General features: G+C 37.4%; 1 protein-coding gene and 1 long non-coding RNA gene across 3 annotated transcripts in view; one reads left to right on the top strand and one right to left on the bottom strand.

The window, feature by feature from the left end:
* DOCK4 (dedicator of cytokinesis 4) overlaps nucleotides 1–14,780 on the bottom strand; it is a 541,696-nt gene that overhangs the window by 61,946 nt on the left and 464,970 nt on the right. For both annotated transcript variants that reach the window (XM_036758430.1, XM_036758431.1), the window contains exons 31-32: nucleotides 7,091–7,239; nucleotides 2,768–2,853 (exon numbers count right to left, since the gene is read on the bottom strand). In XM_036758430.1, coding sequence (XP_036614325.1) covers nucleotides 2,768–2,853; nucleotides 7,091–7,239 — 235 coding nt within the window. The remainder of the gene's footprint in view (nucleotides 1–2,767; nucleotides 2,854–7,090; nucleotides 7,240–14,780) is intronic.
* The window catches only part of LOC118849546, a 33,111-nt gene continuing 21,029 nt past the window's right edge, over nucleotides 2,699–14,780 (top strand). The window contains exons 1-2 of the long non-coding RNA XR_005010434.1: nucleotides 2,699–2,787; nucleotides 3,397–3,504. This is a non-coding gene — a long non-coding RNA (uncharacterized LOC118849546). The remainder of the gene's footprint in view (nucleotides 2,788–3,396; nucleotides 3,505–14,780) is intronic.

Genomic DNA, 14,780 nt, shown 5'->3' with positions numbered 1-14,780 from the left:
CTATAGTAAAAGAGGGGAAGGACAAAATAAAAGAGGGCAATAGCTATTTTGGTTTTGGTTATCAAGGTTTGTCCTGGAAAAACTCTTGGGTACATCCAACAGAGATGGTGCCTCACATTAAATCCTTAGCGCCTATACGATTCTGAATCAATTGGAGTTCATAAAACCAAGAGCACTCCATTTAGCATTAGAGAAATATGTTGAACAGAAGATGGAAATTCAATGTAGCAAAATGGAAAGCAAATTGGAATAGATGTCAGCAGAGCAGAGTCCTGATAACCCGTGACTTAGGCATGTCATATAATCATGATGGTTTATAGTCTGACGAACTATCAATGTTTGGAATGATTCTTACAGATGTCCCTGAGATGCTGCATGGATCAGTGAGGAAATGGATCCACAGAACTATTGTGTGTGTGTGTGTGTGTGTGTGTATGTGTGTGTGTATATATATATATGTATATATATATATATATACACACACACACATACACACACATACACATACACACATATATACATACATACATGTGTGTATGTGCACATAAATATTGTTAAGCTCTTGAGAAGAAAGGCACATCGCTGCTGGAAGGTCATTCTTTTTCAACAATTCTTTGATGAGTTTAATCTATGCCATTTTAAAAAGGAAAGTAATCTTGCTAGGTAGGTTCTGCCTCCCCCTCCACCTACCACCAAATCCAACTTTATATTCTGGCAGCACTGAGTTACTTATAGCTTTTCTACTTTTGAATGAATATCGAACAATACATAAGGAAGCATGAATTAAAAAGACCAACTGGGGATCTGCACCCTGACTTCATGTATTTTCTAAACTCTTAATTTATGTGATGACTCACTATGATCATACCGATTCATTAAGGTTGCTCTTACCAAAGGAACACTTCCTGGAATTCAGTTTGGGTTTCTCATTTTCCTGACCACAGGTACAAATGAGATTTAATCATCACTTAAGTGTTGGCTTATCCCTCTATGCTAATTATAAAAGCATGAAAGCAGAATATTGTTGCCACTTTTATGAAACTATGCTAAAAAGGCAAAATGTCAACAAAATGCTTCAGGTACCTTAAAAGAGTCATAACTGCAGAGGGCTTAATATTTTAATTGCTGACTTTTTTTCCAATGTCAGGGATCATCCTCTATTTCAAAGTCATATTTATGCATAAGCCATCCAAATTGCATGCTATCAGGCTTTTTTTTTTTAATAAAAGAAATCAGAAGCACTATTGAAATATGTAAGCATTTAATCTTACAAATTCATTCCAAAAAAATGAGTCACAAATCTTTAGAGAATCATTTCATTGAAAGCTTTCTCATTTTTGTTCTCTTTTGAAACCCCAAATTAAGAGCCCATCTAAGAGCTGTTGTAGAAAACAATTTATTATATTAGAGGAGGTTTTAATCAGAATTCTTGCTAAACTCTTGTCAGAGAAAGACAGATGCCCTGCATACTAGGATGAATGAGTACTTGGTGTATTATTAATAAAAGTTTGAGTTTAATTATGGCATTAATCACATGAACATGGGGCTGTGCAGAATGTTGCACAAAGAACTTCTTTTATCATTTCCCAAGACAATTCAGTTACTCCTCCACTTTTTTTGTTTCAGTTTAACTTCTCTTAATGCTTTGATAACAATTATTGCACATGCAAACTGAACTTTGGCCTACTCTGTCACTCACAAAATTATCTAATGCATCCTATGCTCTAAATTAAGGATCACAAGTGGAATTCTTGTTTGTTTGCTTGTTAAGGGAATTTTGTGTTTGCCTTTCAGCTATTTAGGGGTAAATATTAGTATATTCCTTTTACTACAAAGCCTAGAACTGCATTATTCTGTACTTCAGAAAACAGTGCCAACATTTTATAATCCACAAATAAGGGAATTGCTTCCTTCAAAAAAGAAGAAATCCTTCCTAAAAGGTAGACATGTAAGTATACCAGGGCTTTTAAAGCACATACCTAGAAAATTTTTGAGAAAATAAAGGACCAGCCTGAAATTCCCAAAGCATCAAATATATCTACTTTGACCCTGTCAAACGCAGACCACTTCAAACACTGTAGAAGATCAATTGATAATTCCATATCTGTAACTAGAAACTAATTCTACTTGTGTGAACAACCTCAAAGTTCCTTTAGAGGCTCTGCAGAGCAGGGTCCATTACTTCTTTCTAGCCTTCAAACAAAACAGAGTTTAGACTAAATTAAAATATGCCTAAGAAATTTTAATCTGAAAATCTTAATAAGCAATTCATAATCACTGAGCAATCAGTCCCAATGAGATGTCTGTAGAATGGAATCAACAAGTGTTTCATTTTTAAGGACAGATGCAAATCATGTTAATTCCACAGGAGCCAAGCAACTCTTATACCTTGCCTTGATTGAAAAGTGTCATCCGCTAACTTAATGATTCCCCACATTTCCCCTCCCCCTATCATTTCCACTTAAAGTCATCACCACATTTCCTGATTTTTAAACCACTAAGCATGAAAAGAGAGAATCTTGTTATGTAACACAGGCAACCTGTCCCAATCACAGATGAAAATAAAGAGACAAGTCTAATCATCAACATAATAGGAGCCATTTGCCTGAGTTAGGCAATTATCCTTTATTTCACACTTCAAAAAGACAAAGCACTCCTGGGAGCCCAAAGCTGTTTGTGTAGTTCTCGTCCACACTGAGGCTGAGTCACCTATCTTTTGCACCAACACCACTGAATGAAATGAAGATGAGATACATTTATTACTCACATGCTGTTGAAGAGCTCACGGTAAGTTTCATCACCTTTGCCTTCTGACATCAAGCTATCCAATTTGTCAATCAATTTGGCCTCCACCTGAAACATAGCCAAGTATTAGCTGTACTCTCGCTCTCTTCTCTTTCACAAGTAGAATTTCTAGACAAACTGAAAGATGAGGATGTATTTTTTGCAAGGAAAACAGCCATATAAGATGCTCTCATCTCAGAAAAAAAAATTATAAATTTAATGATAGGTCACATTACTTGCTGTGTGTTCAACAGCGACGGTCCCCTTGGAATTTTTTTAAGGCTAATTTAAATGGAGCAACGTGACTTCAAACTACTGGCTGAGTAGCATTTGCTGCTGCTAAGGCAGCTATCTATTTATGGATTCAAACAAAAAAGCCAGTAGCCCAGCTCCACCGCCTGAATTCTCACTGAGGGGCTGCAATGAATAGCAGGTCATAACTCTTTTTTTGTTTTTTAAAAAGTGCCTCCTGCATCAAAACAAAAATTTCATGTAAACAGGACCACTTTCTCAAAAACAGTTTGGGGCTGTGCATTTTTAAAAGTTTTACTGGTACCTTATTTACCCCCAATATCACAAACATTTCTGAATAAACACTGTTCTCTCTCCTAGCTGGAAATGGACCCTAATTCAGAGGCCACCTCTATGATGTATGTCACATTCGATTCCCATTAACAAGCTACTCCCTTTTTCCCCACCTTCTCTACTGAGAGGAGAAAGGTAAATTCCATTCTCTGTTCCTCAGCACCATACTGGTTTTCATAGTTACCTAGAATTCAGTTTTCTTTTAGTGTTCTTTCCATTTACATTACGGTGTTGTTTGGGTTTTTTTTGGATATTTCAGCAAATATTTCTACAGTGCCTTAAGATTTGAAAAGTGCTTTAAAATGTTTTATAATTTGTTCAGCTATTCTCCAAATGATGGCTATCCACTCTGTTTCCAGTTCTTTATTACCATAAGTATTGGGATGACTATTTTTGTATAAATTAGACCCCTCTATTTTTGACTTTACCTCACCAGGTATACTGGTCTGTACCCTTTTTTAGCTTAAGTTCAAAACCAGATACACCTCTGGATAAAGGAGAGAGATATAACAATTTTCAAATTAACAATAAAGGGGGGTAGAAAAAAAGTAGTGTCTCTAAAAAGGTTGGTAAAATAAAACACACACAAAATAACTTGTATTTTCCAAGCTATTAACTCTCCTCTCAAGACTATGTGTATGACAAGCAGAAAACTATAACCACATCTATAGGATGGATCTACAAAATGGAAAGAAAATAATTATACCTCCCTGGAGCAGAAGAGATTCTACTGTCAAATACCTGACCTTAATATAGAAGAAACCACAATTTCTTATTTGAAGTGGAATTGAATTAACAGAAAAATACACCCCAAAGTGCGCTTTCTCCAATGTAATTTTCAACTTGGTCTTCATTCGTTCACCACCTCTACTTTTGAAAGTGCTGGCTGGGTGACTCTGGCCAAGTCACTTAACCTCTATGAGCCTCAATTTCGTTGTATGCAACATGAGAACAACTTGCCTCCCTTCTCATAATAGTTGTGAAGAAATAATTTTATAAATCTTAAAGTCTAATATCAATGTGAATTATTCTTCTTCATAATGATTATGAGAAATTGTTATTAATAACCAACCATTTTGGGGGAGATTCAGAAATCTCCCCTTTTTCTAAAGTCCTTTAAAATTAAGTTCAGTTTTTCTTTGGGAGGACATTACTGATAATGAGATTGCATAGACTTTCCCCAATCTTTGTCAGACCCCACCCAGTCCTAGGAATTTAATCTAAAGTGGTGAAGCCCTTGGTGTTCTGCTCAGGCTTGGGTGGGATGTACATTCTTAGAATTGATAGCCTCAAACTATTAGTGGTCAGGTTTAGAGATCCTTTCTCTATTCAAGAGATACTCAGCCCTTCATTTTACTATAGCCCACCTACAATCACATCAAAGTTTGATTGGACCACCTACTGGTTTGAAGGGTGAGTCTGCTACCACGATTGTCTTTGGTCTGAGAAAGAGGGCCAAATGACCATCCTTTGATTAATAACCTGCTGGCTTTGTTAATCAAATTACCCAGAAACTATGTCTCTCAAACCTTTTTAAATGTCACATGATGACGAGGAGAGTGATGACAAAACCAGCAAAAATGCCTTGACCTTCTGATGTTGTACCAATGGAATATACATCTAGTATACCTTTCATATACTTCTCTTTCTTAAGAAGCTCTTAACCCAATGCCTGAAACTAATTCTCACACTTCTGCAATGGTGTATTTGCAACAGCACAGAGAAAGGAACTGATTCAAGGATTCAACCCTATGGGTGATTAGAGTCTTGGCGATATAAGCAGATGGCAAGTTTAGTAGCTCAAAGTGAGGCACAAAAGGTGTTCTGGAGTGGCAGAAGCAACTGAATCCTCAAAAGATTTGGTTTGTTCATTTAAAGAAAAAATCTGTCCTTTTAAGATTGGAAACTGAATTACTGAGGCCTAAGTCAGTGAACAATCACAGCATTACTACTGCATTTCTTGTGTGTTTCAATTGCTTTTCCCCTTCAAATTAATCCTCACCCATTTAAAGAGAAGATCAATACAACACACAATGTATGAAATGAACAAAGCTGAACCATCCTACAAATACAACATCCAGAGCCCGGAGTATTTAAGCAATTCTCAAAAACCATTAACTTTAGGATTCCCCCAAGTGGGACCCATCTCGGACCAAAAAAAAGATACTCCTGGCTTTAAGATATAGAATTCTAGGCTTACAGAAACCTAGAGCTGAAAGGCACCTTAGAGATCACCTGGAACAGCCAACTCATTTACCAGGGAGGAAACTAAGGCCCTTCCAAAGAGGTAAAGTAATTCATCCAAAGTCGTATGTCTTATCAATCAATTAATAAACATTTATTAAGTGCCTTCCATAGGCCAGGAACTGTGCTAAGCACAAAGGATACCAAAAGAGGCAAAAGACAGTCCCTACCCTCAAGGAGTGTACAATCTAAAGGGAAGATAACACAAAAACAAATATATAAATTTTATCTGTCTATCTATCTATCTATCTATATATACAGAGAGAGAGAGAGAGAGAGAGAGAGAGAGAGAGAGAGAGAGAGAGAGAGAGAGAGGGAGGGAGAGAGATCTATCCCATATTAGAAAAGAGAGGTCCTGGGAAAAATTGTTTAAGAGTGAATTTATGCAAAGTATGTGTATCCTATATGTATAGGATAAACAGAAAGTAATTGGGGATGCACTTGAATTAAGAGGAGTTGGGGAAGGCTTCCTGTAGAAGTTAGGATTTTCGCTGGGACTTAAAGGAAGCTCGGGAGTCAGCAGTCAGAACAGAGGAGGGAAAACATTCCAAGGTTGAGGAACAGCCAAAGAGAATGCCCAGAGATTAAAGATCTTGTGTCTTGTTCATGGAACAGCCAGGAGGCCAGTGTCACTGGATTGAAGAGTACATATTGGGAAGTAAGGAATAACAAGACTGGAAAGGTGGGAAGGAGCCAGATTACGAAGGGCTCTGAATGACATAACAGAGCATTTGTATTTGATCCTGGAGTTAGGGAGCCACTGAAGTTTGTTGAATAGGGGGAATGGCATGATCAGACCTGTACTTTAGGGAAATCATTTTAGTGGCTGAATGGAGGATACATTAGAGTGGGGGTGAGGGGAGGAGGGGACTTGAGGCAGGCAGACACATCAACAAGCTATTTAAATAATCCAGGCAGGAATTGATGAAGGCCTATATTAGAATAGTGGCGGTGTTAGAAGAGAAGGTGGCATATTTGAAAGATGTCCTAAAGATGAAATCAACAGGCTTTGGCAATAGATTGGTTATGGCAGGATGAGAGATATCAGAATCAGTGAATTATAGATTTGAGAGCTAAATAACCTAGTGCAACTCTTTCATTTTACAGTAAGGACACTGAACTCCAGAGAGGTTAAGCCATCCAAAGTACAGCTAATTAATGGCAATGCCAAGACTAGAAGGAATTTCTTTAGACTCTTTACCCAGTGTTTTTCTTCCGCCACACATCAAGCCAGGATTGGGAATCAGGTCTCTTGATTCCTCATTAACTCAAGTGCTTTTTCTACCAAAATATAATTAATTCAATTTAATTGGTCAAATATTTATTGTTTCTATTATATGCCAGCCACTGTGCTAGGACTGCAGATATAAAGATAAGAATGGCTTGCAGCCCTTAAAGAGATTATATAGAGCTTGGTGATCTCCAAAATGCATTTCACTGAACTTCTCCATCTGCATGGGGTGAAGTTTGTGCTTACCTGTTTAAAGTTGCCACTACGCCTTTGCTCCCAGTCCATCATATCATGGAAAATAGGAATCATTACATTCCGTAGGTCTGGCTGAGGTATCAAGGTTACTTCTAAGAAAGGGCCAATCAGTGCAGGAATGAAATGAAGCTTGTGCTCTCCTAAATAAAACAGAGAAATCTGAATTTGACAGTGATTCAGAAAACTCACAGTATGAAACAGAGAGAAAAAGATATCATGGTCTTCAATTATGGATCTATCCCAAATTAGAAAAGAGAGTTCCTTGGAAAAATTGTTTAAGAGTAAATTTTTACAAAGTAAATCTCATTTCTCATGAAATCCCCTTTTAAATGGGAGGTTTTTTCCTTTAGGAAAATATTTTGGCTCAAAGACAGTAGTTCTCAAAGGGTATGCTTTGAACTCTATTGAACACATGTATGTGTATGAGTCTCTCAACTCTCCCATGGTATGTCAGGATTCCTCATAGCAAGAAATAACATACTGTGCCATGCACAATTTAGAAAAAAATTGAGAACCACTGTTCTGCAATATAATAAAATGACATAATATGGATACTAGGGATGTTTTTAATCAATTGATAAGCTTTTATTAAGTACATACTATGTGCAGGCACTATACTAGGTGCTGAGGATATAAATAAAAGAACAAAACAACGGCTACTTGCAAGGAGCTTGTGCATAATAAGCGCACACATTTTTTAACAGATGAAGAAACTGAGGCATAGAGAAGTTAAGTGACTTGCTCAGGGTCACACAGTAAGTATCTGAGGAAGGACTTGAACTCATATCTTCTTGACTCCAAGTTCAACATTTTATTAACTATGCCTCTACTCAGATGTGGGTTGTTAGTATAAATGAAATACCTAGTACCTGTTGCAAACTGCTAGTTAACCCAGATATTACAAAAATTAAGAAATCTTTGAGACCATAACATACAAGGATCAGTCAGAGGAACTGGGGAGACAAAAATACTTGGAAGAAAAGATGGGGAGTGGTTGGGGAGGGGTGAAAGACATAGCTATGTGTCTGAATAGGTGACTTGTAGAAGAAGAATTAAATTTGTTCTTCTTGGACCCAAAGGGTAAAACTAATAGCAATGGGTAGGAGTTACAGAAGTAAATTTAGACTTGATATAAGGGGAAAAAACACAAAATAAAACTTATTAACAGTTTATAAAAGTAGAACAGGATTCCTCAGAGTATAGCAAATTTCCATTTTGAGGGTTTGTGGAATGGATTCTCATCCAGGTATGGATTGGACTTGTCCTCTGACATTGCTCCCAATTCTGAGACTCTTGTCATTTGTAAAAATAGAATTGACTTTAATCTTATTTCAACTCTTGAAGGATCAAGGTAAGTACTCCCATAACCAACACAGACTACAACTCATCTGTGACTTTGTAAATAGTTTTTGAGAGATTTTACGGCCAAAAAAATTTATCATGTCAAAGCCAATCTAGTGATAAGCCTCTTTGACCTAAGCTTGGCTGGTCTTTAAACAGTAAGCATAGAGTCCAGGCCTGGCTCAGGGTTAGGGGCTACAGGATGGCTAAGGCACAAGACTCTTATCAAAATGGAAATACCTATGAAGAGTCACGGGGGTCAGATCTCTGACTAGTTCAAGAAAAGGTCATGGTAAATACCAAATAAGAAGAAAGAAAAGAAGACATGGAGTCTTCTGACAGCAGCTCCAATCCTATTTAAATGGACTATTCTTTCAAAAAAAAAAAAGGAAATGGGCAAAAGTAGATTCTATGTCCATTTCTTAGAGAAGTTTAATTGATTCAAAATAGTCTATATAACAGAAAATACAAAAGACTAGAAATTGCCCCAGACAATAAAAACTAAATTTCTTGCCTCTTGGAGAGATATGGAAGTCAAAGGCAACACTCAGATTTATTACAAAATGAAAATTCCTTTCCAAAACATTGGCGAGTAGGAGACTGAAAGACTAAGCAGAATCACATCATAAAAACACTGTGAGTAGAAAACAATGCTGTAGCACTCGAAATCCAGCTAAACCAGGTCATCACAAGAGCTTTTGTAGAAAAAAAAATAGAATGGCTACAACAAAGAGATGCCAAATGGAACATATCATTTTATAGCAATGTACTCTCACTGATGATGGACGCCTTTTGGAAAATTCTGAAGTACTCTAAATGATCCTAAGCTATGAATTGCCACAAAAACTCATCTCTTTAACACCAATATTATGTCAAATATGCAATATGACTACAAACCATGGAGTGGCACTAGCCAGGAAGAATATGTATATATGCATGTATGTATACACACGTGTATATAGCCCAAGGGAGATTGGGAATATTCATGATTCATGCATGTAGACTTCAAAATATAATCAATAATGAATGGTATGAAAGTGATATAAAAGATGAATGGATACTCAAATGATTGATAAAGGAGATGGATTCATCATGCAGCAAAACATGAGTATCATGCAAATATTACAATAACCAGAGGAAGATTTTTAGCATGTTGGGTAGATTGTCTATAGAAAGACATGAAAAAGAAACACAGAGTATGCGGTGTGGAGCAGCTGTGACCTGTATAAATTGCCCACAGGGATGAAGATCACAGAGCAATCACTATTTTCATACGTAGGAATTTCCACTTAGTGGGTTTCCTTTAAGTGAAAAATACCCAAAACTATCTAACTCCTTGATCCTAGGAGATATTCTCTATCACAGGGTGTAATCATTAGCATCAATATATGGACTGGGAAGTTCTTTTGAGTACTTCTAAGTTTCATTAACCTTAGCAAGGAAGAAGACAAAATGTTCTCTTCTCATGGTGTCATTTAGGACCTAGGGATTCTTATCAAGTTTTAAGGTTTCTAAATTTTACAAAATTTTTACAGCTTTCATTGTCAATATCCAAGCAAGATAGCAAAGTAAAATGTGAGTGTTGTATTGGTAAGATTAGATTGGAGAGCTTTCTAATAATAAACAAATAGAGGTCACTCCAATTTATCAGCTGGGGAAGATCCAAGAAACCACAAAGGCCCTGGTGAAACAATAAAGGATGAAACAGCCGTGGAAAACCCAACACATGAGCTAGATCAAACAGATGTGTCTCAAGTACAAAAGTCATCTATCTTGATAGATACTCTATCAAATATTTAATTGAAGCCTACTGTGGGTCTACACTGTGCTAGGACAATGAAGATAGGAACTAAAAAGTATCTGCCCTCGAGCTTTTATTCTACTGAGTTTGATCTGTTTTCCTAATCTATCTTAGATTGATTGCAATTACCCCGATGGCCTTTTCTCCTTAAAAGAATATAGGTTTTTAATCATACTGCATTCTTTTCCAAATATAGCTTTTGCTGGTATAGACTAAAATAAATAATTCAAACACTAACTCAAACCTAACTGAGCAATCAATGAAACTGAGCAAAAGAAAGGTTATTTTTTTTTCCTTTTCATATTCCTTTTTAACTTCCATCTTTTGTGCTAGATTTTGGATACAAAGCCATATTGTCCACAATCATTTGCCAATTTCAGAGTTAAATGCATGCGCATTAATTATATTTCCTTTTATTTTGCTTCTTAAGGCAGCACAAAGCACAGGGTGCCCAGAAAACTGAGACCCGTGGGAAAGTTACACTGTACGATAGCAGCTCTCTACACAAGCATAGATACATTTTCTTTTAACCTTAGAAGAGTCTTCAAAGTAAAGCTAATGTACAAATATGCATGTTCTTTGTTGTTGTTCAGTCACGTGACCCTATTTGGAGTTTTCTTGGCAAAGACACTGCAGTGGTTTAGCCATTTCCTTCTCCAGCTCATTTTACAGATGAGGAAACTTAGGCAAACAGGGTTAAGTGACTTGCCCAGGGTCATACAGCTAGTCAATGTCTGAGGCTTGATTTGAACTCGGGAAGATGAGTCTTCCTGCCTCCAGGCCTTGCACTCTATCCCCTCCCCACACCCCACCCCACCAGCATGTCCTTAAAAGGGAAGAAAACAATCAGGAATGAAGGATGAGAGAAAAGAGAAAAAGAAAGTTGATATCCTCATGACTAAACAGACATGGAAATACATCTCCTATCAGCTACGGTTTGACCTCAAAATGAGGCCAGACAATAGCCTTATTTTCAGTACCAATGGAGCACACGAGGCCGTAAGTATGTAGAGGGATGTGGTATCGAGTATTCACAAACCCATTCTAAATAATCAACACCATAATAATAGTTCACATTTAAATGGCACTTAAGTTTTCTAAGTGTTTTCTTCACTGTGGCCTATATGGCACGGTTTAAAGAGCACCGGCCCTAGAAATCAGAGGACTTGGATTCAAATCTTACCTCTTCCACTCACTTTGTGACCTTGGACAAGTCATTTAGTTCCCTTGGGCCTCAAATGATTCATTTGTAAAATTGAGGGGGTTGGCCTATATTTACGATCCTATAAAGCAGTGGTTCCCAAACAGTGCTTCATGAATTCCTTGGGGGTTCATGATGATGGTCCGAAGGGTTTGCACTAAAAATTCTTCAATGGTGTCTTAAGCAGTAAATAACTGCCACGTTATGAGGACTCGCTAGATTACTTAATGCTTACAGAATGTCCTATAAAGTCATGACAACAGTGGTTTGTCATTTCCTTCTCCAGCTCATTTTACAGATAAGGAGACTGAGGCAAACAGGGTTAAGTGACTTGCCCAGGGTCACATAGCTAATAAATGTCTGAATTTGATTTGAACTCAGGAAGATGAGCCTTCCTTCCTCCAGGTCTGGTGCTCTATCCACTGTACCAACTAGCTGCCCATGATTTTATATAGTCTTCATAATTATAGGTAGAATAAATTTTATATTTTATAATTACAATTATATAACATAAATTTTAATTTGGAAGTTTAGGGGCAAAAGTTGTCAGTGCAGTTACTTTAAACACTTAATGAATAAATCTACAAGAATATTAGGAGTAGTATATTAAATTACTCTGGGGTTCACAACACATTTTGTTATTCAGGGAACAAAAAATGTTGTCAACCACTATTCTAGAGTAATCTATTATTCCTACTTCGTATATAAGGAATTAGAAACTCAAAGAATCAAAGTGATTCAACCAAGGTCACACAACTACACTATCCCCTACAAGTCTAGCTCAGAAAGTGACACTACCAGGAGCACAAGCCTTCTAGGAGAAGGGACAATGATATGTAAATGAGCTTCTATTCCGGTGATTACTCTTAGGTAACCAGGGAAACCATCTGAAATGTTTTAAAAGCCAAGCATTTTTTTTTCTAGGTCAGAAAGTATAATGTTCTTCAAGACAGATTTTCCTGATTAATGTTATCTGACTGTCCTCACTCTTCTGTGCAGTGAACTCGGATGACACATACACTTATTTTATGTTGCAATACAATTTGTCATATTCAAATGGCTTTGGATGAAATCTACAGTCATTAACAATATATGATCTAAGCAGAGGTCATCCTGTGAAGTGCTGGGTCTGGGAGCAACAATTCCTCCATGGGGGAACAATGCTTTGAAGTACATCTCTGAAAGAGGAAAAGGAATCATGCACAAAAGTAATGATGGAAATTCTTTCTTTGTGGTTACAAAGAACAGGAAACTAAGGGGGCAGTAACCATCAACTGGGGAATGACTGAAACATCTATGACATATGAATGTGATGTAATGCTACTGTGAAGTTAGCCATGATGAACGATATGATTTCAGAGAAACATGGGAAGAATTGTATGAACTGATACAGAGTGAAATGAATAGAAGAACAATTAACATGGGAACAATAGCCTTATAAAGACCAATAACACCAGCACGCAGAAGGGGTACTACACAGGTTCTTTTGATCTTTTCTAAGAAAACAACTTCAAGAGGTTAACAATCTCACTCTAATCAAACATACATATATCATTCACTTAGTTGAGGGGGAAAAGCCATCACCCTTAACTTCAGAGCAAATACAAATGGAAATTACAAACAGAGACAATATAAACAGATCAACATTTCTGTCTAACCAAATCACAATATACATAGTTACCAGAGGAGCACCAACATCTGAGTTTTCCAAAGCCAGGGGGCTCTTAACAACAGCTGCCCAGAGTCTCTTCTAGTCAAATCACACAACACTCTTCCAGTGAGTGAGAGCCCCAAGTAAAAGTGCTAACCTTTGAGTTTATATACCCTGTTGAGGGTCAAAGGGCGTCACAACCTATGCGAACTAGCCTTTCCCTTAAGGTAAGTAGGTCATCAAAGACTCCTGATTTAATCAAAGAAACAAAGGCCAGACTCAAAGGCACTTGATTACCTAAGTGCTCAAAAAGAGAAAACAGTGAAAAAAGTCCTGCCCTGATTACCAGTACATTGGGTGCACCCTAAGGATTTGTCCTGGCTCTTCTTATCTTTCCTCTACTTTGTCTTTTTGACTCCATGAACCAGGGCGTTCACTGCATGTAGATGACTTTACCCAAATGCCCCTAAATCTATACACCTAGCTCTAGTCTTTCTCCTGAGCTCCAGTCACACATCACCAACTGCTGACTGGACATTTCCATTTGGATCTTCCATAGGCATCTCAAACTCACCCTATCTAAAGCAGAATTTACTACATTGTCTCTCTCAACCCCAACTTCCCTATTTCTCTTAGGGATACCATCTTATATAACCCTAGTCGTCTAGGTAGGCAACCTTAGAAACATCCTTGACGCTTAACTCTCTCTGACCCTATATATCTTAACGTCTGTACTATTTTCTGCAAGCACATGACAACATAGTTCATGTTGTCACATCTCACCTATGTTGCTAAAGCCTCCTAATTGTGCTCCTTGCCTTCAGTCTCTTCCCCGTTCAATTGATTCGCCATGTAAATACCTAAGTGATATTCCTAAAGCAGATGCTGGGAATGCATTCCCTTCTGAACTTTGTCTCTGACAATCCCCTGTTCCTTTCAAAACTCAGCTCAAATGCCACCTCTTAAGATCTTTGCTTTCTCATCCTTTCAACTTCCAGACCCAACACTGAAAATACCTTTTTTACTTTGTATTTCCTCATACGTGGATGTTTTATTTCCCTTGAATAAAACTTAAATTCCTCAAGGGCAGGGGCTGTTCTGTTTTTGTACACCCAGAACCAAGCACAGTGCCTGGCACATCACAGCTACCTAATATATGCTTGTGGACCAGTTGATTAATTTCCATTCATTTGTGTTTTTTTCCTAACCCCATGTTGCACTTTTCAATCTCTTTGCCAAGAGGCTCTTGTGTGAATGTGACAAGCTGATATTCTGTTGACAGGCCTTTTGTTTTAGGGACCAAACCTGAAATCACATCCCTGTCTAGGAATTTAGAACAATTTCAATCAACCCACAAGCATTTATCAGGTACTTACAATGCACCAGGCATTATGCTAGGTAGCTAGGGGAACAAATCCAAGGAAAGAAACAATCCCTGCTTGTGAGAAGGTAACATTCTAATGTAATTACATCACATTACAATACAGTGGAGTATAAAACATGCCTTGGTACCACAAGACTGAGAGAACCTTAATAGGTTCTCTCCTAGAAGACCTTATCCCAGAGTCTTTTCTAAGAAACAAGGTACAATTCTGGGCTCTTTGTAGAATATGACAATGGCAAAACAAACTTCTGTTGTCATGATAGATTTAGTATGGATTCCCTATCCCTAACAGTCACATGCTCT

The sequence above is a fragment of the Trichosurus vulpecula genome, chromosome 5, assembly GCF_011100635.1.
Source record: "Trichosurus vulpecula isolate mTriVul1 chromosome 5, mTriVul1.pri, whole genome shotgun sequence".
NCBI lineage: Eukaryota > Metazoa > Chordata > Mammalia > Diprotodontia > Phalangeridae > Trichosurus > Trichosurus vulpecula.
Note: the sequence above shows the minus strand (reverse complement) of the source record. Positions and strands in the feature narration are given on the sequence as shown.